This window comes from Geotrypetes seraphini, chromosome 13 (genome assembly GCF_902459505.1).
Source record: "Geotrypetes seraphini chromosome 13, aGeoSer1.1, whole genome shotgun sequence".
Taxonomy (NCBI): Eukaryota; Metazoa; Chordata; class Amphibia; order Gymnophiona; family Dermophiidae; genus Geotrypetes; species Geotrypetes seraphini.
This window is the reverse complement of record NC_047096.1, coordinates 15,171,745-15,199,313: the sequence shown is the minus strand read 5'-3', so window position 1 is coordinate 15,199,313 and position 27,569 is coordinate 15,171,745. Positions and strand designations below refer to the sequence as shown.

Genomic DNA, 27,569 nt, shown 5'->3' with positions numbered 1-27,569 from the left:
TTGTACCTTTTGTAGCTGACTGTACCATTTTTTTTTTTTCGCCGATTGTACCACTGTTCGCTGATTGTTCCTAATTTCTCTGTTTATACCATTTTCTTCCCTGGTACACATTTTCTCTGATTGTACCTTTGTACCATTTTCGCTGATTGTCCAGCCCTTCTTCGTTGTAAACCGCCTCGAACTACTATGGCTTTGGCGGTATATAAGAAATAAAATTATTATTATTAATTATTATATATCGAACAAATTACTTAACATGGTATTAATTCATCAAGATAAATATGGTATAAGTGTGGTTAGACCCTCCATAATTCCTTTTTAGTTGTCCCAATGAGATGGCACCTACCTACGAAAGGAGAAAAACTTAGATCTCCTTTTACAAAGGTGTGTTAGGGCTTTAACGCGTGGAATAGCACGCGCTAGCCGCTCCCGGCTCCTCTTGAGCTATAGCGCGCCTTTGTAAAAGGAGTCCTTAATTCATGTTAGTTACAGAAGAGAGGGGATATCTGGTTTGGGGAGTGAGTGGGGTTTAAGAGGGAGGGTTCTGTATAAAACTGTTTGAATTTGATGGTATGCTCAAATCTTTTTCAATAAAGATAATGTATATGTTGGTGGTCGTCTGTTGTAATATGGCCTCCTGCTTTCCTCTTGGTTATGCCTATTATCTCTATATGTCCTTTACGCAGATTGTCTTGACCTTCTTCACTGTACCATTTCATTGCCATAATTGTACCCATCTTTCTTTCTGTTTGTACCATTTTTTCTCTACCACCTAATTTTATCTGATTGTAACATTGTACCATTTTCGCTGATTGTCCAGCCCTTCTTCGTTGTAAACCGCCTAGAACTACGATGGCTTTGGCGGTATATAAGAAATAAAATTATTATTATTATAGCAGATATATACTGTCAAGATTATGATGTGCCATATTTGAACCCATCCTCATGATAAAAATCCCTATGTTCACTGAGTTGTCAGGTTGGATATTGGAGTTGATATTTAACATGTCCCTTTCTATCCCCTACAAATTAAGAACATAAGACTAGCCATACTGGGTCAGACCAATGGTCCAGCAAGCCCAGTAGCCCTTTCTCATGATGGCCAATCCAGGTCTCTAGTACCTGGCCAAAACCCAAAGAGTAGCAACATTCCAGCATCTCAAAGAATAGCAAGATTCTGGAACCCCAATGAGAGCAACATTCCGGAGCTGAGACTGTGATGTCATAATGCCTCATTCCACAATGTCTCAGAGCCAACCTCATCAGTGATGTTATAATGGCTTAAATGTCCTATACTTGGCTCATGCAAGAACATAAGAATAGCCATACTGGGTCAGACCAAAGGTCCATCAAGTCCAGTAGCTTGTTCTCAAGTTGGCCAATCCAGGTCACCAGTACCTGGCCAAAACCCAAGGAGTTGCAACATTCTATGCTACTGATCCAGGGCAAGCAGAGGCTTCCCCCATGTCTTTCTCAATAATAGACTGTGGACTTTTCCTCCAGGAACTTGTCCAAACCTTTCTTAAATCCAACTATGCTATCTGCTCTTACCACAACCTCTGGCAATGCGTTCCAGAGCTTAACTATTCTCTGAGTGAAAAAAAAAATATTTCCTCCTATTGGTTTTAAAAAGTATTTCCCTGTAACTTCATTGAGTGTCCCCTAGTCTTTGTAATTTTTGATAACTTAGTTCATACCTTTCACAGTAGTTCAGTGCAAGTCATAGAGAATGACACGAGGGCAAATTTTTCCCCACCCCCATGGGAACTCATTTTCCTGTCCTGGCAAGTTCTTTTCCTGTCCCAGCTCCATTCCTGCAAGCTCTGTCCACATCTGCACAAGCTTCAAACACTTTAAAATCATAAGTGTTCGAAGCTTGTGCAGTTAAGGCAGAGCTTACAGGAATGGGACAGGGACAGCGGGAAAATTCACGTGGACGGGATGGAGAAATGGAGTTCCTGCAGGGACAGGGCTTCAAAAACTACTCTTTTTAAAAAAAAATTATTTATTCATTTTAATAACATACAAAGTGCATACAAAAATACAACAATTGGCACCAAATAACAGCACTTATTACTAACAATAATAATATAAATATCTTTTCTCTCCCCCCCCCCCCAATCCGGATGTGTGTAAAACTCAATAAATGGAAGGCTTGGACTATTGATTGGTGGATACAAAATCTGCTAAAGGGCCCCAAATCTTATTAAAATTTTTACCATAACCCTTTATTTCTGAATTCATACGTTCATATCGATAACACAAGCACAGGGATTCCCACCAAAAGGTGTGATTCAGTCTATCACAATTCTTCCAGTTTTTTGTGATCATTTATATAGCAATCCCAGTCATTACAAGAAATAATTTATTCTCAGCTGCAGAAATTAGGGACTTGGGTTGCAGTATAGTTCCAAAGAGAACCACATCGTATGACATGGACATGGAGGTACCCAATATCCTATCAATTGTAACCCAGATTGACTTCAAAAACTACATTTGTGCCTGAGGCACTGGGGAGCTAAATGGCCTGAACAAGGTCAAACAGCATGGTGGTAGGATTTGAACCTAGGATCACCCGACTCTCAGTTTGCAGCTTCAGCCATTAGCCTACTCCTCTACTCAGCGACTGACTTCACTAGTGTCACTTCTGTTGCTGTACTGATATCTAATCCTAAACTATTGTCTCTGCTTTTCTCATACTCTGTATTTTGACATAGATTGATTACACTTGCAGAAGGACTCTGTATCATTCAGTGCTATGTTGTATTTGCATCTAATTTGCCACAAAAAGGTTTAGAAAACAAGACATCTGAAAAGGTATGTAGGTGATTAATTAGATCAGCTAAAACTGGCAATGAAGGGACACTAGAAGAAAGCAAAGCCAAGGTCAGCAGGTTCTTCATCTGGCTGAATATCAAGAAAAGAATCAGCAATTTTTTTTTTGGGGGGAGGGGGTTCCGTTATCAATGAGGACTATTCTGGCACAGGCCCCCCAGCATCAGAGCCAGTGGTTTGCAAGTTTATTACAAATTTACTATACTGTACTATGGGTAATAACCTTCTGATGTTCTCCTCCACAGGCCAGATGATTTTATTCTATTTTTTTTTTTTAATTTAATTAACTGTACTGTTCTCTCAAGAAAGCTCAGAACGGTTTACATGAATTTATTCAGGTACGCAAGCATTTTTCCCTGTCTGTCCTGGTGGGCTCACAATCTAACGAATGCACCTGGGGCGATGGGGAGGGGTTAAGTGACTTGCCCAGGGTCACAAGGAGCAGTGTGGGTTTGAACCCACAACCTTAGGGTGCCAAAGCTGTAGCTTTCATCACTACGCCACACTGGTTAAGACTTCAGCCTCAGCACCTTGATCTTGTGGGTTCAAACCCACGCTGCTCCTTGTGACCCTGGGCAAGTCACTTAACCCCTCCCCATCACCCCAGGTGCATTAGATAGATTGTGAGCCCACCAGGACAAACAGGGAAAAATGCTCGCGTTCTGAGCTCCCCTGGGAGAACGGTATAGAAAATTAAATAACGAAATAAATGATAAATTGAAGACCAATTACAGTGGCATGTGCTTTCTTATGTGATTCTATCCCAAACTCATACATGAGCAGCAATGGAAATGGGTAAATGAACAGAGGATCTAAAAAAAAACAAAACAATCAGCCAGTGGATCCTTAATCTCTCCTATCTGTTGGAATAGGACTGAGAGTAGGGATGAGACATTAAGAGAAAGAGAAAACTTCTTCCCCCCCACTGTGCAATCTCTTTCTCTCTCTTTGGAGTAAGCCTGAATTCAGCTCTTCACTTTGGATGACAGGTTTGCTGTTTGTCAGCCACTGTCACTGTGTTCTGCTGAACTGCCAGAGCATCTTCTGTTCTTCACGGGTCATTTACAGACTGCCATCCAGTCTGGACTGTCAATCCTACTCCTTATGATAGCATTAAACAAGGAAAGAAACCCCCATGAAGTTCCATGCAGAAGTAATGGACCTCACTTTGTGGAATTCACTCGTCTGTGGATTCCTGGCAGAATCTTTTTTTTTTTTTTTTTTTTTTTTTAATTTTCTCTATACAGTTCACCCAAGGGAGCTCAGAATGGTTTACATGAACTCAAGCATGTTCCTTCTGTGTCCCGGCGGGCTCACAATCTATCTAATGTACCTGGGGCAATGGGGGGATTAAGTGACTTGCCCAGGGTCACAAGGAGCAGCGTGGGTTTGAACCAACAACCTCAGGGTGCTGAGGCTGTAGCTGAAACCACTGCACCACTCTAGAAATCAAAATGTAGTAAAAGTGAGTCAAGTAAAGGACAATCATGCTATTGTGACATCACCGACGAGATTGGCTCTTAGGCATTGGTGGAATGAGGCATTATGACGTCACAATACCAGCTGGTTATCAGAGGCTGAAATGTTTCACACTATTTATTTATTCAATTTTCTATACTGTTCTCCAGGGGAGTTCAGAACAGTTTACCTGAATTTATTCCCTGTCTGTCCCAATGGGCTCACAATCTATGTAATGTACCTGGGGCAATGGGGGGATTAAGTGACTTGCCCAGGGTCACAAGGAGCAGCGTGGGTTTGAACCCAGAACCTCAGGGCCTCTGCATCCTCTGAAAATTTGTCATGAACAGGACATGGCATCCACCAAGTTAGTTTTACCCTTGGTCTTGGAGAACCAGAACAAGGTCAGCATGTTAAAAACGCCATCGGACTCTGCAACTGCCTGCAAACATTGAGTATATAACAGATACAGTGGTAATGAAAAAAAACCTATTATTGATCTGTTCTTATGTGGCAAGCAATTGCATGGTTAAAAATGAACCTTTTCCCCATTTACATCAAAGTATATTAACGCCACAGTTATTACCTATGTCCACCTCTCCCTCTTCTATACTGCCATATGTTAAACTTGAAGTGAAAAAGGGGTGTCAGGTCAAAAGCGCGCCGGGACAAAGGCGCGCCCAGACAATTGAGCGCAGTGCGGAGGCGCGCACCGCTCAAAATTACTGTTTTTAGGGCTCCGACGGGGGGGCGTGGGGGAGAACCCCCCCACTTTACTTAATAGACATCGCGCTGCGTTATGGGGGCGTTGTGGGGGGTTGTAACCCCCACATTTTACTGAAAACTTCACTTTTTCCCTGTTTTTAGGGAAAAAGTTAAGTTTACAGTAAAATGTGGAGGGTTACAACCCCCCAAACCCCCCATAACGCCGGTGCGATGTCTATTAAGTAAAGTGGTGGGATTCCCCCCCCCCCACGACCTCCCGTCGGAGCCCTAAAAAAAGTAATTTAGAGCGGCGTGCGCCTCCGCGCTGCGCTCAATTGTCCGGGCGCGCCTTTGTCTTTCGCGCTGTTGTCTATGAGCCATTTCTGCTTTTTTCTAACTGTTCCCTTATCAGACCCAACCGATGTAACAAATAAGCATCAGGGGACATTAGGAAAAACGATTTAAGTGTAAGAAAAAAAGTTCATAGCTGAAACAAATAGTTATTACCCTTAATGGTCTGTTGCTAAGCCGGTAACCTTATCACAAGAGAAGCAGGAAACAACAGAAGAAGCTATTTCTGAGCATATCTGTTAATACATTAGGAAGTACGGTGGTACCTTGGTTTACGAGCATAATTCGTTCCGGAAGCATGCTCGTAATCCAAAGTACTCGTATATCAAAGCAACTTTTTCCATAGGCCATACTGGCAATGCTGACAATTCGTTCCACAACCCAAAAGGTGCTGAGGAAGTGGCAAGGGGTGGCCCAGGGGGCGTATACCTGTCGGGTGCCGGGTGCTGCAGCACCGTCTGAAGGAAACGCCTCCTCCATCCGCCAGCCGCTGGAGAACTCCTGAGCCCACGCAGTGCCGCTTCAGGGGGATTCCTCTTCCGTCCGCCGGTCAGCCTTCCACGCATGTTGCAGAGCCTATGAGAGCCCACGCAGCTAAGTGCCATCCCACTTGCACGTTGCGTATGATCACGCACGTCGATGATTGACGTGCGTGATCATATGCAACGCGCAGGTGGGACGGCACTCGGCTGCGTAGGCTCAGACAGAGGCTCTCCAACATGCGGAAGGCACCCAGGGTGGAAGGCTGGCCGGCGGACGGAAGATGAATCCCCCTGAAGCGGTGCTTCCTGCAGCTGTAAGTGCTCGTTTATCGGGGCGCTGCTCGGCTTGCGAGACAAAAGTTTGCTGAGTGTTTTGCTCGTCTCGCAAAACCCTCGCAAACCGCGTTACTCGCAAACCAAGGTTCCACTGTATACAACTCGTCAGAAAAACAGGAGTCTTCCTTTGCCCAGCACAGCGAGAAGCAAAACAAAAGAAAGGCAAAGCCGATGTCACAATACTACACAAGGGAATTTGATTGAAAGTTCCTATGGGAAGTCCCAACTAGGATCCTGGTTTCAGCTGATCACCGCCTTCCTCAGGGGACATACCAAACTGATAACAGGATAACTTGTCAAGGAACTCACTGTGAGAACCGCCTTCCTCAGGGGACATACCAAACTGATAACAGGATAACTTGTCAAGGAACTCACAGTGAGAACCGCCTTCCTCAGGGGACATACCAAACTGATAATAGGATAACTTGTCAAGGAACTCACAGTGAGAACCGCCTTCCTCAGGGGACATACCAAACTGATAATAGGATAACTTGTCAAGGAACTCACAGTGAGAACCGCCTTCCTCAGGGGACATACCAAACTGATAACAGGATAACTTGTCAAGGAACTCACAGTGAGAACCGCCTTCCTCAGGGGACATACCAAACTGATAACAGGATAACTTGTCAAGGAACTCACAGTGAGAACCGCCTTCCTCAGGGGACATACCAAACTGATAACAGGATAACTTGTCAAGGAACTCACAGTGAGAACCGAAAGTGTTCTCACTGTGAGTTTCTTGACAAGTTTCTTTAGAAGTTTGGCCATCAATACTTCTTTCAGTACGTTCCCAAAGGTCTTTTTCAAGTCTACCTGAAATAGAGATACCGCTGTAATATCCTGTTATCAGTTCGGTATGTCCCCTGAGGAAGGCGATGTTCTGCCGAAACCAGGATCCTAGTTGGGACTTCCCATAGGATGTATTGTGACATCGGCTTTGTCTTTTTTGTTGTTGTTTTAATAATTTGGAAGGCCAGTCTGGAAACGCATTTGGGGATGGGAGGAATTGGAGCTTTGTGAGAATGGAAAGGTTACCATCACTCTTAATGTTTTTGCTTATTGCAGAGCATCCATCCTAAGAGAAAACAATGGCCCCGGTATCTACCACCATTCTGCCGGTGGTCTCCATGGAGAATGCCACGGCCCCTGCAGTACCCGGAAAGGGTTCGAACACAATAGAAGACTTGAAAAAAAAGTTCATGAACACTTTCCAGAAGATCCCATGTAAGTAACGTACATGCTTGGGAGTCCTGGAGAATCCATGGATACATGTCATAGACCTTGATGGGGACATAAGTTGTTGGAGTCTTTGCATTGAAAACCAAGTTAAATATTTAAATCGTTTTCTTTTTTCATTGCATAAATACTGAAATCCAACAATTTTATAGTGAATTTATATTAAAGGTTCACCGTCCAACGAGGTAATCCTATCAGTTGGCCAGTTTCTGATCACATTCTCTCTAAAGGCGTATGCCTCCCCAAGATAAGTGAAGAGCTGGGATGCTTACTGTACCTCCGTGTGCCTCCTCGTCTGCTGCCTTCAGCATCAATGAGACCAACTGGGCTTGCGGGATCAGATTGAACCCAGAAAAGGAGGCAGACTCAGAAAAGCAGTGCAACTCTTCACTTAATGGTTGGAGGGATTAAAGGGGGGGGGGGTGGAACTGGAGATGCGCCAGCAATGCTGATTTATCCCAGGCTCCAAACCTTCCCCGCCCCACGGGTGTAAGTTCAATCCTGCTCATTAGGGACTCAGCAGGTTGGAAGTCATAGCCGATGGTGGCTCAAAGATGAGACTGTCTGCCGGAGATTGATAACCTGGTGTTTTCTGGCAGTGCCAGCCTGGGCATGGATTGCCATCGCTGTGGTTGCCGGCCTCCTGCTCCTCACCTGCTGCTTCTGCATCTGTAAGAAGTGTTGTTGTAAGAAGAAAAAGAACAAGAAGGAGAAAGGGAAAGGGATGAAGGGAGCCATGAACATGAAAGACATGAAGAACTCAGGGGGCCAGGTAAAATAACGAATGCTACAGTTAACAGGCACTAATCAATCTAGTTGAATATAATAACGACCACTGCAGACTGGCATCATTGGTAATGACTGCTAAAATAGCAGAGGTAATTTGACGTTTCTGTATGTGGTGGGCAGAGCAGTTTGGCTCTTCAAACTCAGGGAGTTAAGTAGAAAACAGCAAGGGACCTTTTGCATAAGAAACTAGCATGAAAAGGGCGCTGACCGTTGCCCGGTTGATTTTCGTTGTGGCATAAAAAGGCAGGGATAGTTTAGGAAACAGAAATGAATCCTTGCATGAGATGACGGGAGTTATAAATAGTAAATGACATGCAATCCTTCAGCACAAAAGGAATACTATTTGTCTGGGGTTTGTTTGTTGTTGTTTTTTTTTACTGTAATCTCTGCTATTTAGGGGTTACCAACTGGCTCCTCCCATCTGGACAGGGTAATTTACGAGGGGGTGCTGAAAAGTTCTCAGCCCAACCAACCAGCTTCCTAAATTCTGAGCGTTATTTTGCCACTGGAGCTGAAAAGAGTGTTATCTTATTTCGTTAAGTGTCAATTTGTAAAAACGCAATTCTATGTTTTTGACATTGTTTCAGATCATTGATTGAATTATCCATGTCATGCTCTTCTTGGTTGGGCTGAGAACTTTTTAGCACCCCCCCCCCCCCCCTTGTAGTGTGAAGACTTTCACTCTCTGGTAACCAGAGCTGAGATTGTGATGTCATAATTCTTCATTCCGCTAATAAGAGCCAACCTCATCAGTGATGCCACAATGACTTGATTGACCTATACTTGGCTCACGAAAAGTTCTCAGCCCAACCAACCAGCTTTCTAAATTCTGAGCGTTATTTTGCCACTGGAGCTGAAAAGAGTATTATCTTATTTCGTTAAGTGTCAATTTGTAAAAACTAAATTCTATGTTTTTGACATTGTTTCAGGTCATTGATTTAACCATATCCAGATTTTAAGAATAAATGGGATACCCATGTGGGATCCCTACGAGGGTCAAGATAAGGAAATTGGGTCATTAGGGCATAGACAGGGAGTAGGTAAGCAGAGTGGGCAGACTTGATGGGCTGTAGCCCTTTTCTGCCGTCATCTTCTATGTTTCTATGTTTCATGTCATGCTCTTCTTGGTTGGGCTGAGAACTTTTTAGCACCCCCCCCCCCCCTCCCCCTTGTAGTGTGAAGACTTTCACTCTCTGGTAACCAGAGCTGAGATTGTGATGTCATAATTCTTCATTCCGCTAATAAGAGCCAACCTCATCAGTGATGCCACAATGACTTGATTGACCTATACTTGGCTCACGAAAAGTTCTCAGCCAAACCAACCAGCTTCCTAAATTCTGAGTGCTATTTTGCCACTGGAGCTGAAAAGAGTGTTATCTTGTTTCGTTAAGTGTCAATTTGTAAAAACAAAATTCTAGGTTTCTTGACATTGTTTCAGATCATTGATTGAGCCATATCCACGTCATGCTCTTCTTGGTTGGGTTGGGAACTTTTCTGCATCCCCTTGTATCTTTGAAAGGCTTCCTATGTCTTCTGTCCTTTAAGTGTATACTATGTTTAATAATAACAAAGAGGAGTTAAAGCTTTAGATATACAATTGGCTGTCTAGATGCTGTGTGGCCTGTTGGTAATTACACTGTTAATCTTCTTGTATAGGTGTTTGGAACTAGCACAGGCCTCTCCTCTATTAAACCCCCGTGGCAACCTTTGCTTCAGTTTTACTTTTTTCCAGTCTCCTGTGTCCAGTAACCACTGGCGCTCCTGATTTGTGTGAATGCTCTCTTCCATGCTCACTGCTTTTTCATCCAAACATCCTGTTGTCGTTTCATTTTCACCTTTCTTTTTGGCTTCTTTTGTGAGATAGTGAGTTCCCAGGTTCTACACTAATGAACTTCGAACCTGCGCACTTTTTTTTTGGCCTCATGAGCTCAAATTCCAGTTCTGCCAACTCTCTATGGCAGGTGGAGGCAATTAAATTTTATGTGATCCACAAGACCATGGGAAGGTTACACCGAAAACATCATTAACTGGAGTTTTGATGAATTACTAGGTTACCTTATGGACACAGTCAGACAACACCTCAGCACTGGAAAAAGAATGCTTCTCATTCAACTGGACCTATCCGCAGCATTTGACCTGGTAGACCATAACATACTACTGCAAATATTAGACACAATAGGTATCTCAGACCATGTACTCTCATGGTTTGAGGGTTTCCTAAAATCCAGAACATACAGAGTTAAATCAGATGAAGAAAAATCTGAACCTTGGTCCAACCCCTGTGGAGTACCACAAGGATCCCCTCTATGTCCTACTCTATTCAACCTATATACTGCCTCCCTCGGAACGTACATGGAAAAGCTAGGCTTAACCTCCTACAGTTATGCAGACGACTTCACCATCCTCATATCTTTTGATCAACCAAAGACCACCATAACAGACGCTCTACACCGAACTCGAAACAGTAGCGAACTGGATGGAAGACCACAAACTGATACTCAACTCAGACAAAACAAAATTCAACCTCCTCGAAAATAACGAAACCCCAACTATTACCAACATAGAAATCAACTCGATCAATTACCCCATTCAAAACACCCTAAAACTACTAGGTGTGACAATAGACAGATGTTGCACCATGCAATCACAAATAAACATAACAATTCAGAAATCTTTTGCCGTTATGAGGAACCGCCGTTATGAGGAACTGCCTTGAACCGCAGGGTAATGGCGGAATAGAAATCTCTAATGTAATGTAATGTAATTTAAATGCTGTCTTTTACAAATAGTTTCAGAATAGCCACTCTGTTTATTTTTATCATTTTAGTTTAATTTCTGGTTATTTATTTACTACAGAAGGTTGAGAGAGCTCTGCACATTTCTGGTTCTGACATTACATCATGTTGTGGGCCACTGGGCCTAGTACTGGCATTCAAGTGGCCCTTTGTGTTTCAACGTTGCCCACACCTGCTCTATGGAGTGGACAGAAACAAAAACTGACAACAGAAAAGACCATAGGTCCTACCCAATCTGCCCGTTCAAACCAATAGCCCAGTCTCTACAACTCCTTCTCCCTCAGCGATCCTCCATGTTTGTCCCATGCTTTCTTAAATATCGATACTGTCTTTGTCATTGTTATCTCCACTGAGAAGTTGTTCCAAGTGTCCACCATCCTCTCAAAAAATGTGACTTGATAACTTTGGAAGTTAGTCTGACTGATCTCTACTTAAAAAAAAAAAAGATTCCCTTGTTGATAGTTAAAATTTAGCTCCCTTAATTCACATGAAGGTAAAATAAGCTTGAACAAAAATTGTTGACTCCAGAGGCCAAATTTTACTAAGCGAGTTACATCCAAAATATGAAAGTAAGTCATAAAATTAACATACTATTTAAAATGGGCGAGACGAACAAACGTACTGACAAACTTGGATACAGGAGGAAAAAAGGGGTAAAGTTACAAAATTGGTGTTAAGCTAGATTAATGAAAAAAACCGTAAATGGAAAGAACATAAGGGAAGGTAATAAAAATTTATTTTCCTATATAAAATTTTTTTTTTTTTTTTTACCTTTTTGTTTTCAGAGATGTTTTCTACATTATTTAAGATTTAAAGGTTAAATGCGTCTTTAAAAAGAAATGTTTTTAAGTTATTTTTAAATCGATTGAGGTCATTTTCATCTCATATATTCCAGGTCTGAGGAGCCATCACCGAGTATATATCATGACGTCTTCAACGTGCTCCTTGCGACCCTGGCGGCTCTCCCTCTGATGTCGCTTTCTTTGCACAGCGCCTGGAAGTGACGGCGGGAGAGCTGACACGGTCGTGAGGAACGCATTGAAGTTGTTGCTCGTGGTGGTGAACAGCCAGAGGTACGGGGGGAAGGGAAGGGGCGCACGCATGGCAAGAGGAGGAGGGGGAAGAGACGAAGGGGGCAGAGAGGAGGAGGTATGCCAGTGCCGCACCAACATGGCACTTGGGGTAGACCACCCTCCCCCTTACTATGCCACTGTACTGAATATTACTTATCAATTTCAGTTGTCCAGTTAAATCGGTGGTCTCCAACTCAAACCCTTTGCAGGGCCACATTTTGGATTTGTAGGTACTTGGAGGGCCTCAGAAGAAAATAGTTAATGTCTTTTTAAAGAATTGATAATTTTGAATGAGGTTAAAACTCTTTATAGTTTATAAATCTTTCCTTTTGGCTAAGACTTAATAATAATATTGTAATTTATAGCTAAAGAGACATATGATCAAGAAATTGTTTTATTTTACTTTTGTGATTATGATAGACATACCGAGGGCCTCAAAATAGTACCTGGCGGGCCGCAAGTTTGAGACCACTGAGTTAAACTGTGCCATAAAGTAAACCCAGCTACTGAAATGGCTCTTGTCCTTGTACTTGAGGGATAGGGAGATGATCACTTTCCCAAGGTCAGAAGGAAATGCAGTAGGAGAAGTGGAGTTTGAAGTCTTGCTTCCCTGGTTCTCTAATCACTGCATTGAAATTCCATCCCCAAGACTGGACTAAAACTTTAATTGCTGCCTGAATGGTAAACACCCACCTTTTGGGAAGCTTTAACTTTTACTGCCTGGCGTTCTGGCTTTCCTTGCTAGTGGCAACTGAATTAACTTGGCAGAGTTTCCCATTAGCAATTAAGCCCATCACTTGCAGTAAAACAGGTTAGCTTTGCAGTTTTAAGGTACAGTTCCTCAGGTTCTTTTCTGCCCTGAAGAGCCTTCAGAGGCATTCAGTCTGAAAGAAAAACAGCAGGAGGAAGAATTAAAATTTTACAGCCCAAATTGGTAGAACTATTTTTTTTTTCTTCATTACCTTTTATAACACTACAAATCAGTTTGAGGAAGTCCAAATATTTATTTATTTAAAACATTTATTACTTACAGCTATCCAACAATTCTGAGCGAGTTAGAATCCAACATACATAATTAAAATGTCACAAACTACAAAAAGGCATAAAATAAATCATTTCATAAACTATAACAAAGCAATAATATTCTTCCTAACTCAGTCATTTACCAAAACAAACTTACACAACACAATAAAAAAAAAGAATCACTTAAATAATTCCTACTCAATCATTTGCCGAAACATTTCTGGAAAAGCAACGTTTTAATCAATTTCCTGAACTGAATTAAACAGGCAGCATTCTTTATATCCAGCGGTAATGCATTCCACAATATTACACCCTGCACAGTTAATACAGCATGCCGAATGCCGACCAACTTTAGAAAACATAGAAAAAGCGGCAGAAAAGGGCTATAGCCCACCAAGTCTGCCCATTCCAAGTATCCCTCCCCCCTGAGTTTACTCCCTTAAAGATCCCACGTGAGTATCCCATTTTCTCTTAAAATCCGTCACGCTGCTGGCCTTTATCACCTGGAGTGGGAGTCTGTTCCAATGATCCACTACTCTTTCGGTGAAGAAGTACTTCCTGGAGTCGCCATGAAACTTCCCTCCCCTGACTTTCAGCAGATGCCCTCTGGTGGTCGAGGGTCCCATGAGCCAGAAGATATTATCTTCTGACTCGATGCGTCCCGTAATGTACTTGTACGTTTCAATCATGTCTCCCCGTTCTCTTCTTTCCTTGAGTGAGTACAGCCGCAATTTCTTTAGTCTTTCTTCATACGTGAGATCCTTGAGCCCCAAGACCATCCTGGTGGCCGTTCGCTGTACCGACTCGATCCTCAGCACATCCTTTCGGTAGTGTGGTCTCCAAAACTGAACACAGTACTCTAAGTGAGGCCTCACCATGGCTCTGTACAACGGCATCATAACTTCAGGTCTCCTGCTGACAAAACTTTATCTGTTTAATAGATGGAACCTCAAGACTGATCTTATCTTCAGATCGTAAAGCGCGACGAGGGTGATATATCGGCAGAAGAGAGCTAAGTAGAGCTGGGCATTTATCCTTCAACAGCTTAAAGATTACACAAACCGTTTTAAACTCTGTGCGATAAAGCAATAGGCAGCCCATGAAGATCCCGCAAGATAGGTGTAATGTGGTCAAACTTCGACGCTCCCACAGTCACGTGAGCTGCCACATTTTGAGTCCACTGTAATGCTTGAATCGTACTTTGGCAGGCCCATATTTCGCTTGAATTACAGCTGTAGAGGAAAGGAATCACAGGGAGGGAAAGTCAGGTACTAGTGACCTGGATTGGCCACCGTGAGAACAGGTTCCTGGGCTCAAGAAAAAAAGAGGATCTGACTTTTACTTCCATTGCTTTCATACAAGCAGGTAGATTGATTATGGTATATACTGTATAGGCGCAAATAAGTAGGTAGATTGATTATGGTTTAATTATGTCTGCATTGAAAACTATCTCAGAAAACGTTAACTCTGTATTGTAACATCTTTACAGAAGCTCATTCATTGATTATGACTTAATTAAGTCAGTATTGAAAACCTTCCCAGAAAACACTAACTTGGTATTGTACCACCTTTACAGAAGCTCATGTAAACCGCTCTGAATTGACTTCCCCAGTCATTAGTAGCGGAGCTTTCAATAAACAATGGAAGTAAAACCCAGATGTCTCAATCCGTCCTCTTTTTTTTCTGAATGCACAAAAAAAAGGTTTAAATAATCAAAGCAAATGCTAAATTGAAGGAAAAGGATGTCAGAAATTCACGCCAGAAAACATGTGACCTCTCAAGGCTTAATCGTGGATGGGGGTTTCAGCCATAGATCCAAAAAAATCTTCAAAAATTGATTAGAGCCAGGGGTCTCAAAGTCCCTCCTTGAGGGCCGCAATCCAGTCGGGTTTTCAGGATTTCTCCAATGAATGTGCATGCACTGCTTTCAATGCATATTCATTGGGGAAATCCTGAAAACCCGACTGGATTGCGGCCCCCTGTCCTACAGCAATAGTCAAGGGTTTAGGTCAGGCATGGGCAACTCCGGTCCTCAAGGGCCGGAATCCAGTCGGGTTTTCAGGTTTTCCCCAATGAATATGCATGAGATCTATGTGCATGCACTGCTTTCAATGCATATTCATTGGGGAAATCCTGAAAACCCGACTGGATTGCGGCCCCCTGTCCTACAGTAATAGTCAAGGGTTTAGGTCAGGCATGGGCAACTCCGGTCCTCAAGGGCCGGAATCCAGTCGGGTTTTCAGGTTTTCCCCAATGAATATGCATGAGATCTATGTGCATGCACTGCTTTCAATGCATATTCATTGGGGAAATCCTGAAAACCCGACTGGATTGCGGCCCTCAAGGAGGGACTTTGAGATCCCTGGATTAGACTATATATTCACCACCTCTTTTACTCAGGTGCGCTATCCGATTAGCGCTCCTTAGTAAAAGAGAGCCTCAGTCAACAATCTAATTTAATTCAAATCGCATTTTAAATAATTTTTTTTAATATATAATTTTTATATTTTTATGCTTTATCGTACTTTTTTATATATATATATATATATATTGTTTACCCCGTGGATTTCATTTTACACAATCCAGAGAAACGCATTCACTCAGGAAACCTTAACAGGAGACTTTTGGTACCCTGGAGCCCAAAATTGCTGCCCCAAAAGCTTTTTTTTAAAAAAATAAAAAAGAAATAAAGTGAGTTTTCATCAGTGTAACCTCCTCAGAATGCTACCATTAAGCCCTAAAAGCGCTGGAAACGGTGGCACGCATTCATCCTGCACGCAGGTGTTGATGCACGATTATTGGCACGCTAGTGACCTGTGCGCTTTCGTTGGTGTACCGAGAGAAGTGGTAAGAGGGCGTGTCATGGAATGTCATGTGACTAGTCAGGCAACACAGGGCGATTATGTGGAAAAGATGCTTTTGAGATATTTAATAGTGTTAAAAAAAAGTGCAAAAGCTTTTGGAAGATCCCTCGTACTATAGAAAAAAATCGTACCTCCTTTTTCACTAAATATAAATAATCCCCTATTAAACAGCTCTTTGGAGAATTTGTGTCCTCCAGGGAGCTGTCCTTACTCACATTCCAATATTTGAGCCGTTGGATCTGCCTTCCATAAGCTGTAGAATAGGATGGATCAAAGGGGTCATGGTCCAACCAACCTTTTGCCCAACACAGCATCAGAAACTAATGAGCTTGGGAGGGAAGGATGAAGGTTCATTTGTTTGGCCATACTAACCATAAAGGTGTCTCACCGCCACTGTATCGATACCTTCACATCTTGCATTTAATCATTGCTCTTCCAGATGTGAATATATATGGATTTCACTGTCACCATACTCATTTCTATGTTTGATTTTGCCGTCATTTGAGTTTGCTCTCTCTGAATAGTTTCAAGATCTGTCAAGTGCTTTACCCTACAGGTGAAGGTGGGCTTGTGCGCCTTATCCCTCCAGTAACTATACTGTGATGTATGGTTTGTATTTGTCGTGTTTCATGGGTATATCATGCTTTTTGATGTTTAGAGAAACAGCAGACACTCTTTCGGCTTTTTGGGGGGGCAATTTACAGGGGTTTTCTTCTAGAGAAAAATAGAGGTAAACAAGGGAAATTGAAAACATACCAAGAAGGATCAACCAATTCCTTTGTTGGGAAAAATATTAATACGCTGTAAGGTAAGATGTAATTCTGAATTCCAGAAAATAAGGCCGAGCCCTATGAGCATTAGAACTGTACCGTAAATTGCCAGTGTTAACTATAGTATGCTGTGTTTTTCACATTTCATACCGTTCTGACATCCCCCTAATTCTACAGACTGACAAGGAGTAGGATACATTTATTTTCTTAATGCAAGAGTGTCTAGAATAGACAGGAAGTGATGTCATGGATTACATCAATCAGCAAGAAATGGCATATGCCAAGCTATGAATAATCAGGATAATAATGTAATGTAATGTAATTTATTTCTTATATACCGCTAAACTCCGTTAGGATTCTAAGCGGTTTACAGAAAAATAGACAATAGGGTGCATTAAAATTATAAGTAAAATAGATACTTAGAAATTCCCTTACTGTCCCGAAGGCTCAAAAGCTAACTAAAGTACCTGGAAAAAAATGACAATTAGTAGAGTAATGAAGAAATAAAATAGAGAATAGATGAGAAAAATAAGAAAATAAACATTCTAATAAGACTACAATGATCTAAAGGACTTTGAAAGGTTGAAAAAAGAGGGGAGATAAGAATAGATGCAGAGGGAGAACCGTTGAAGCAATAGAAATTTAAATGAAATTTGAATGATAAAATAAGACAAAATAAGTGGTAAAACAATAAGTGGGATTAAAAAATATATCATAAACTAAAAAGAAGAAGTGAAAATAAATCAAAACAGTCAAAACTGAAGTCCAGCTTGAACGGGCCCCCGAGCCGACCGTTGGTCCGATGGCCGGACTGCAGCCCTCCTCCGTCGGCTCTCCCCTGCTGGAATGGGGGAGGAGCGAAGACAGTGTCGGGTGCCCCGCTGGAACTTATCCACTATTTTTATGCAACCCTTGAAGTAACTTTATAGGATCCTCAGCGGCACCACTTAGAGCTCAATAAAATCTCATTGCTCTAAGTTTTACGTGTCAGCTCGTCATCGGGTCCCTATTACAAAATCTTAAACAACTATTTGATTTTTCTTTACTTTTGTTTAACTTTTTAATTTTGTTTTTATGTTTTAAGCATATACTTAGCTTGAATCATGTGGTCTCTGGCTAGGGATTGCATGCCAACATGTTTCGCTTTCCCAGCTTTATCAAGGCTTAATTAACCCCTATAGAAACAAAAGCTATGATTATTACTTTCTTATTTGGTAACATTGATCACAAAGTATAACCTTCACTAAGTTACGATGCATCCATTTGTGTTCTTACCTAAACATTCTACCGCCAGAAACTGTGACCACTGTGTCCTCAGATATGGCGGGCGGCGTTCTTTTTTCAATTATTAAATAGGGCGAAAAGCCCAGTCATCTGATCCTACGTCATCACGTAACTCAGACTACGAAGGCCCGCCCCCCTTATTCTCGTGAGAAAGAATACATAAGTTTTTAAGAACCCTGCCCCCGGCTACACGCTAGACCAAGGACCCCCACTCAAGCTCAGCGTTTAACCCATATGGAGATACTGTGTTCAACATATAAATCCAACGTTGTTCTTTATAGTTCAGAAAATCTTCAATATTACCTACCTCCCGCCCACCATCCACACCATCAATTACTCACCATTGAAACTGATCTGAATCATGTTTTAAACTCAAAAAGTGCTCTATCATGGGGGGTTGAAATCAATTGTGTGAACTTTGTACCCTTGTTAAAAACTATATGATATATCTAGTGCTTATTACATAAGCTAAGAATAATGGCATGCCTTCCCTTTATATGAAATTGCAGATACTCAGAAGCTCTTCCTATAGGGACTGTGGAAAATGCTTTAATTTTTCAGGAAGTATATCAAAAACTGTAAAACATATATGCAACAATGAAGAAAAGTTTACAGTTCTTGAATTAATAACAAGTAACATTTCTAGCTATAACTGGTGACAGTTTCTCCAAGATACTCGTAATTAATTGCCAGTTATAACTGATGACCAGAAATGCTGAACAGTGATACACCCGAGCATGCCAAATGTCCTATATTTTGAGTTAACTAACTTTTGTATTATTTTCACCTTTTGCCCTCACTTCCCACACATCCCTTTCTAACATTTTGCACCAAGGCAGTAACTATAGACTGTACAAACTAACTTTGACAATTCCTGCCTGGAAATGGACACACTCGGAAGAAAGTTTATTACACTGGCTCTCTGTTAAGTGCACACAGTATAACAAAGAATAGCAAGAAAATACATAAAAAATGAACAAACTGTAATTATTCTCCCCGCCCCTCCTTTATATCAACTGTGCTGCTGAGCAGTGTAAGCTAAATGCTGTTCCGCCAATAGGAATAGAATGGGTGGCTCAGCATTTAGCTCGTGCTGCTTGGGGGGGTGGTGATTGTTTTTGATTGTGTAAATTGAGCAGTTGCAGATTAGTAGTCTCTGTGCACCTTGGTGCAGCTATAAGACAACCATTTACAAATCAATACCAATGATGCCATTTGTCCTACCACTGTGCCTTTAAGAGGACAGAGTCTGTCGTTTCTCATGAACATTAAGTGTTTATTGGTTGTGTTTTTGTGTGTCCCTATAATTCCCTTCTCTTCCTTCTCTGTGCTCTCCTTGTCCTTCTGTTGTTGTTCTGTGTCCGTGTTATCTGACTAACCTGGATGGCAACTCATGGTAGGTCCCTTGGAATGTTCATTTCTGTATCTGCTGTGTGGGGAGAGGGGGGAGGGGCAAATATGGATATTTCCATGCATGTTCGAAACCTTGTCCATTCCAGGCCAATTTACAGTTAAAGAGTTTAAGTGCCTGTTAAACTGTTGATGGGGAAAAGGAGATTCCTGTAAAGTAGTAACTTAAAAATGCATGAGTATGGATGAGTGTTATCTTTGAAAGATCATCTTTCGGTCAGTGGCTTAGGGGCATGGTACAGCAAATTTGCAACGCCTTACTCAGATCATAAGTGTAACCAGTGCAACTGTAAACTAGAACACGGTACTTTGAATTCCAGCCATGGTAGTTTTACCAGTTGGCCAAAAGATGATGATTCATTAGAAAGTCCAATGAAATCTTGGGTCTTTCTCTGTGTTAACGATGTAGAATTACCTGGTGCATAATTATTCACCTCCTTTTTTTTTTTTTTTAACTATGAAAGGGTATGTCAACTTAAATGATTACTAAAACACAATTTCTTCAGGTTTGGAAATCTGGCATTTTTCTGGAGTTGATCCTAATTCTTTCACTTAATAAGTCACAAGCCATATACACAAGACCCCCCTCGCTTCTCCCCTAAAATTCAATGATTCTGCTCTACTTTTCTGTACTGGGTGGTCTTGACTGGAGAAGTCCACACTGCAGTAGGTTGCAGTATCAGTGGGTAACATAGATGTATTTGAAACAAGTTTGGACAAATTCCTGGAGGAAAAGTCCATAGTCTTCTATTGAGACAGACAGGGAAGAAGCCCACTGTTCGTCCTGGATTAATAGCATGGAATCTTGCTACTCTGAAGATTCTGCATGGAATGTTGCTACTATTTGGTGTTCCAGAATCTTGTTACTCTTTGAGATTCTGGAATGTTGCTACTATTTGGGTTTCATCCAGGTACTTGTGACCTGGATTGGCCACGGTCGGAAACCGGAGACTGGGCTAGATGGACCATTGGTCTAACCCAGTATGGCTGTTCTTTAGTCCTTGCCTCTTCTGACCACTCAAAATAGACCTCACTTAAATCTCAGAAACAGGACATCCTTCTTCTCCAGGAAAGCAAAATCCCATGTGTTATCACCTCTCCTCAGTCCACACTTTAGGACTTAAGAGAGAAAAAAAAATTAGAAATGGAAAGTTTCGAACTTGCCGTTCTATCCTTAAGTCTCCAGTCAGTCAGCAAATCCCTATCCCAGGCCTGTAGATACCCTTCTGCGCACATCAGCGTCCACTGACTGTGTAGATTCTGAGCCATATTACATGAGATAGACTTATCTGTATCCCTTCCCAGTACACTGTGGGGCTCCGTCTAGAACCCTGTTATATTCCCAACTGTTCACAGCACAGTTGCATTCTGGCAGGCTCACAAAGGGATGCTTCTACTCGTAGATCACAGAGTCTTCACAAAAATGAATAGGCCAGTATTCTAAAGCACTTATTCTGGCAGCAGCACCTGTTCTCTTACGGGTTATCTTGATAAGTGGCACTGACCAGGGAGTGTGTGGCACAGTGGTTAGAACTACAGCCTCAGCACCCTGAGGTTGTGGGTTCAAATCCCGTGTTGCTCCTTGTGACCCTGGGCAAGTCACTTAATCCCCCATTGGCCCAGGTACTTTAGGAAGAGTGTGAGTCCACTGGGACAGATAGGGAAATATGCTTGAGTAACTGAATGTAAACCACTTAGACTATAAGTGGTATATAAATACGAACATAAAAAATAAATAAACAAATCCGTTGGCTTTCAGCAGCATTACCTGGATAATTCTGCTGAGAATTGTTATCTGGGGTCATCTGGCTTGCAGTGTGCAAGTAGAGCAAGAATGGTCTTTAGAAGTTAACTGGTTAGCATTGGTATTTAGTCCAATGATCAGATAACCATATGGATAACGTTGAGATAGCATAAAGACTGTCCTGACTTCATCCAATTAAATATTGCCACGCTAAATATCGCCACGACCCAAATAATGCTGGTACTACCCATTCTATCTGAATACTACCATTAAATATCCAGATTTTTTTTTTGCCACAGTGGCTGGTATGTAAAAAAAAGCACTGATCATTCTAACAGTCTATTGACCCAAAAATATCCTTTTAAAAGGGATAAACAGTACACAGAGGCATGGTTCAAAAAAAAAAAGGGCATAATATTTAGTGAAGAGTCTAAGGCAGGGGTCCCCAAAGCCCCTCCTTGAGGACCGAATCCAGTCGGGTTTTCAGGATTTCCCCAATGAATATGCATGAGATCTATGTGCATGCACTGCTTTCAATGCATATTCATTGGGGAAATCCTGAAAACTTGACTGGATTCGGCCCTCAAGGAGGGACTTTGGGGACCCCTGGTCTAAGTGGTCCTTAGAATGACATAAGGGTTGGATTTAAAGAAGCTCCATTCTTCATTTAAACTACTAAGTAAATATGATGGAGGTTTGTTGAATGTACCCCCAACATGGAGGCAATCATTAAATAACCTGACATAGTGAAAATTACCAAATTCGGACTCAGAGAGATAAATTACTATTGCAAAGCAAAACACGACAGTAGTTAGTTATATATCATAGCCAATGAGGTTTAACTGAGGCATGATAATTGCTAGTTGAAAACATTTTGGGGCCGAACTCCGGGGGTTACTCTGGAGACCTCAGCCTCTTCCTTTATTACCTATTTCCCTTACTTTTCTCATTGTGTTTCTACAACCTTTCACTTTTAATTGCCCAACACTGTCCAGCCACCTCATGACACAATCTGTCTCAATACCAGTCCACTAGACTCTACGTCCTTGGCTTCATTGGCCTAACACAAGACATAAACGCTACCTTATGGATTGTTCCAAGGTAGCTGCTTTTTCCATCTCTTCTCATTTTTGTAATATTGCACTGTCCCTCTTGAATTGTCATTCCCTCTGCTCAAAACCACTTTGCTTTGTGACCTATTTCGTCTCTCCCTTCTGCTTGTCAGAAATTTGGTTACGTTCAGAAGAGGAAACCTATTTATATCAAGGGATACCACCAGGCTTCCAATGCTTCCATGCTGCCCAGTAAAGGTGGAGGTCTGGCTATTGTACTCCCTGACTATTTCTCTGCACAAGAAATATCTAATTCTTTATTTTCCTACCCAGAATTTTTAGCTATTACAGTTCTTTATCCAGTTCAATGCTACTTGATACTTATACATATACTGCCATACTGCCATCCATCAGCTTATTCTGCTTATTGGAATTCTCTCTACCAATCTCACTTATTCGGTATACCAATATCCTGGTTCTAGGATACTTCAACATTCATGTTGATGTCTCATCGGATTCGAAAGCAACACATTTTCTCTCTTTAATGAAGGAAATGGCTTTTCATCAAATTGTCACCACTTCTACATATAATACAGGTCATATGCCTGACCTCATTTTTAAGGGCTCTTCCTCATCTTATTTGCTGGGTCCTGTAACTGCTATACCCCTGTCATGGTCAGATCACTATATTTCTTCATCTATCTTTTATGAACCATCGGTTACAGTGCCAGCATGATCTTCACTTTGTCCCTCAAACCATAATCTTTCAGAAATCTCTCTAGATTAGATCCTAGTTCAGTTTCTGCTCTGGCCACTTACTTGCCAACTGACTTTGCCTCTTGAGATCTTGATGACAAAGTCCAACAATGGAACCCTGTGATCTCGGAAGGCCTCAATGGAATCGCACCACTACAAACTTTTCATCCTTCTATGACCAATGAAAACCCTTGGTATACCAGGGAACTGCTCTTATTGACTGTGCTGAATGACTGTGGTGCAAGCACCATACCACTGAAAATCAAAATGTAAATACGAGCTTCATCTACATAATACCCATTTGAAATAGGCAAAAGCAATTTATTTTGCAAAATTGATCAATACTACTTCTAACCTGGCTCATTCCCTGTTTAAATTCACCTCATCAGCTTTAAAACCTCAATCATCTAAGAATCCCGAAAATCTACCCTTAGCCAAAATTCAAGAAGCTATCAATCTTCAAAAAACCTTCACAACCCCAACTATTACTCTGTCTAATGCTACGACATTAGACACCTCAGTCTCAACCTCAGCCCATCACAAACTTTGACCTGGTCTTCATTTGACAACTTGACCTTGAATGCTGTACTCACAGCCCTAACATATTTGAAACCCACATTTTGCTCTCTTGATGTGTTTCCTGCTACATGGTTAAAATCCCCTTTACAAGGCCTGCTCAAGTCAATCTTTGCTATTATTTCTCAGAGTCTCAGATCAGAAACTGTTCCATCAGCCTGGAAAAAGTCCGTAATTCAACTCTTGATGGAAAAAATCCTCATTAGATCCGATATCACTGGCTAATTACAGACCAGTTTCTAACTTTGCCTTTTTCTCAAAACTGTTAGAAAAATAGTGCTTCAACCACTTTCTTCTCATGTTAAACATTCACTCATTCCCCCACCCCGCCAAGTCAGATTTCATCTATTGCACAGTACCAAGACCATCCTGGCCATTCTATTCAGTGAGTTACATGTCACTCGTGACTCCGGTAGGGTTGCTCTGGTGGTCTTGCTGTCAGTGGCATTTGACTTAGTATACCACCAACTCTTACTTTTCAGTTTAATGGAAATAGGTCTTTTTGGTTCTGTCTGGTCTTGGTTCTCCTCTCTACATTTTCATCCAGTGTTCCCTAGGTTTCATTGCTATCTCCAATTCTTTTTAACATCTTCCTCATTCCTCTAATCACACAATCTTTCAACATCAAATGTTTTGTCTATGCAGATAATATTCTATTGTTTTTTCCCTGTTCTTCTCTTTATCTTGATTTGTCCCCCCTCCAGTCATACCTCTCCGCTCTCTCTAATTGGTTATATGATCACCACTTAATCCTCAACCTAGATAAGACCATTACTTGCTAGATCATTGGTTCCCTTTCTCAACCAACCCTCATACCAGTACTCTTTAACATACCTATTCTGCCAGTCAAAAGTTTCTGGTATCTTGGTGGCATCCTAGATTCACAACTCTCTTTCCACGAACACATCTCGCAAACTATCCAATCTGTTTTTTTTCACCCTCCATCAACTCTGTTATCTCGGCTCATTTCTGGACTTTGATTCGCTACATACTCTTATTCACGCTTTGATTATTTCCAAATTAAACAACTACACAACTCAAACATTTGCAGAACCTTCAAAATACTGCCGTTTGTATGCTATGCCGTGCACATCACTTGGACCACATTACCCCTCTTTTTCTAAGACTTCATTGGCTCTCAGTTCAGTTTATTACCTTTAAAATCCTTATTATGACGTAAAGACTCTACAGTTAGGTCAACCGCTCTCCCTTTCCTCTTTAATTATTCCCTACACTCTGCCCACAGCCCTCCGTTCTCTGGATGCAAATTGCCTAGTCCTTCCGGATCCCAAACAGGCAAAATAGGAATCCACTAGAACATCTGCTTTTTATTTTGTTGCGCCAAAACTTTGGAATGATTTACTCCCTGCTCTCCATCTTGAATCCTCTTTCCTGAAATTTAAGGTACTGTTGAAAGCCCACCTCTTTCTCCTAGCTTTTCATTTAGATCAAACATAAACAGTCTTACATCCAGACCTGTGCAGACACAGGTGCCACAAGTAGTTATTAGAAATTGTAAATTTCTCTTGTGTGAAAAGAATGATTGTAGCTCTTTCCTATCTGATTTTATGGCATTCCTTTCAAATATGTTGACTTTTAAATATAAACCGCATTGATCCACTCGTGGAAAAGGCGCTATATTTAGTTTTAAATAAACAATGTTCTCTTAGGTTTCCATAGCTGGTATCATGATTGTTGCAGTTGTCCAGGTCTCACCACATCTGGTAGGTAGAACCAACATTTCAGCCACATTATGATGGCAGAAACGTCAAGAACTGGACAACTGTAGCTATCATGACGATTTAGGTGAAATCATTTCATGAGATCAAGAAAGAAATACTTTTTCCTACACATATGTTGATATGAATATGCAAAGGTTTACATTGCTTCTTTTGCTTCCCATCTTCAGAATAAACAGGATGATGATGACGATGCGGAGACTGGATTGACCGAGGGAGAAGAGAAGGAGGAAGAAAAAGAAGAGGAGAACCTGGGGAAGCTGCAGTTCTCCTTGGACTATGATTTCCAGAATAACCAGGTAATCAGTGTATGGGAATGAGTGGAAAGAAGTTGTAGCCAATCCCCAAAAAGGTTGTGTAGCAAAATAGCAAAAGGGCATCCAGAGGCTTGCTTATTGGCAAGAATTAGTACTGTGGAAATGTCAGGAAAATGATCTTCCTCCTGGACAGCAGGAACTTGTCTAACTTTGCCATGAATCCCTGGAGGGTGTTTTCCCCTATTTGAATCCCTGGAGGGTGTTTTCCCCTATAACAGCCTCCGGAAGAGCGTTCCAGATTTCTACCACTCTCTGGGTGAAGAAGAACATCAAAGAGCAATGTATATATGAACATGATAAATATTTAAAACGTGATTAATACTAAAAATACAGTACACATATGTACATTTTTTATTATTATTTTAAGATTATGCTGTTGTGTGACATTGTTATGGAATGTTGAATATTGTATATTCATTATGGGGTCCTTTTACCAAAGCGCGCTAACTATTTTAGCGCACGCTAATGCGCCCATGGTAGTCTATAGACACGTTAGCGTTTAGCGTGCCCTAAATCGGCTAGAGCGCCTTGGTAAAAGGACTCCTATGTTTTTATTTGCTCACTGTAGACCCCTGAGGCAGGCAAGAGCCGAAACACCGGCTGTGTCGGGTCTTATATTTTGAAATAAAGTATTTATGGTCCCAGTTGCTCACATCCTTTCCGACTATCCTGCCAGCCCTGCAGCCCTGAAATAAACCAGCTCTCTGCTGTGACCTGCGCTCTGCCTCGCCGACTCTCTCTCTGCCGCGACCTGCGCTCTGCCTCCTCAATTCTCTCTCTGCCTCCCCAGCTCTCCTGCTCTCTGCTGTGACCTGTGCTCTGCCTCCCCGACTCTCTCTTTATCTCCCCAGCTCTCCTGCTCTCTGCCGCGACCTGCGCTCTGCCTCCCTGACTCTCTCTCTGCCTCCCCAGATCTCCTGCTCTCTGCCGCGACCTGCGCTCTGCCTCCCTGACTCTCTCTCTGCCTCCCCAGATCTCCTGCTCTCTGCAGCGACTTGCGCTCTGCCTCCCCGACTCTCTCTGCCTCCCCAGCTCTGCTGCTCTCTGCCGTGACCTGCGCTTTGCCTCACTGACTCTCTCTCTGCCTCCCCAGCTCTCCCGCTCTCTGCCGCGATCTGCGCTCTGCCTCTTCAACTCTCTCTCTGCCTCCCCAGCTCTTCTGCTCTCTGCCGTGACCTGCGCTCTGCCTCCGTGACTCTCTCTCTGCCTCCCCAGATCTCCTGCTCTCTGCCGCGACCTGCGCTCTGCCTCCCCGACTCTCTATCTGCCTCCCCAGCTCTTCTGCTCTCTGCCGCGACCTACGCTCTGCCTCCCCGACTCTCTCTCTGCCTCCCCAGCTCTGCTGCTCTCTGCCACGACCTGTGCTCTGCCTCCCTGACTCTCTCTCTGCCTCCCCAGCTCTTATGCTCTCTGCCATGACCTGCGCTCTGCCTCCCCAACTCTCTCTCTGCCTCCCCAACTCTCTCTCTGCCTCCCCAGATCTCCTGCTCTCTGCCGCGACCTGCGCTCTGCCTCCCCAGCTCTTCTGCTCTCTGCCGTGACCTGCACTCTGCCTCCCCGATTCTCTCTCTGCCTCCCCATATCTCCTGCTCTCTGCCGCGACATGCGCTCTGCCTCCCCGACTCTTTCTCTGCCTCCCCAGCTCTTCTTCTCTCTGCTGCGACCTGCGCTCTGCCTCCCCGACTCTCTCTCTGCCTCCCCAGCTCACCTGCTCTCTGCTGCAACCTGTTCTCTGCCTCCCCGACTCTCTCTCTCTCTCTCTCTCTCTGCCTCCCCGGCTCTCCTGATCTCTGCACCAACCTGCGCTCTGCCTCCCTGACTCTCTCTATGCCTCCCCGGCTCTCCTGCTCTCTGCCTCTGTCAACTCTCCTGCTCTCTGCCACCCTTCCCTGCAGTGTGAACCTGTGGTTTTAACCCTCTTTAAACCCATGGGTTAAAACCATGGGCTTGCACTGCAGGTAAAGGCGGCAGAGA

At 42.5% G+C, this 27,569-nt stretch overlaps 1 protein-coding gene across 1 annotated transcript in view; it reads left to right on the top strand.

Moving 5' to 3' along the window:
* SYT2 (synaptotagmin 2) overlaps positions 1 to 27,569 on the top strand; it is a 155,696-nt gene that overhangs the window by 116,710 nt on the left and 11,417 nt on the right. The window contains exons 3-5 of the mRNA XM_033918478.1: positions 7,233 to 7,391; positions 8,003 to 8,175; positions 25,449 to 25,577. Coding sequence (XP_033774369.1) covers positions 7,256 to 7,391; positions 8,003 to 8,175; positions 25,449 to 25,577 — 438 coding nt within the window. The 5' untranslated portion in view covers positions 7,233 to 7,255. The remainder of the gene's footprint in view (positions 1 to 7,232; positions 7,392 to 8,002; positions 8,176 to 25,448; positions 25,578 to 27,569) is intronic.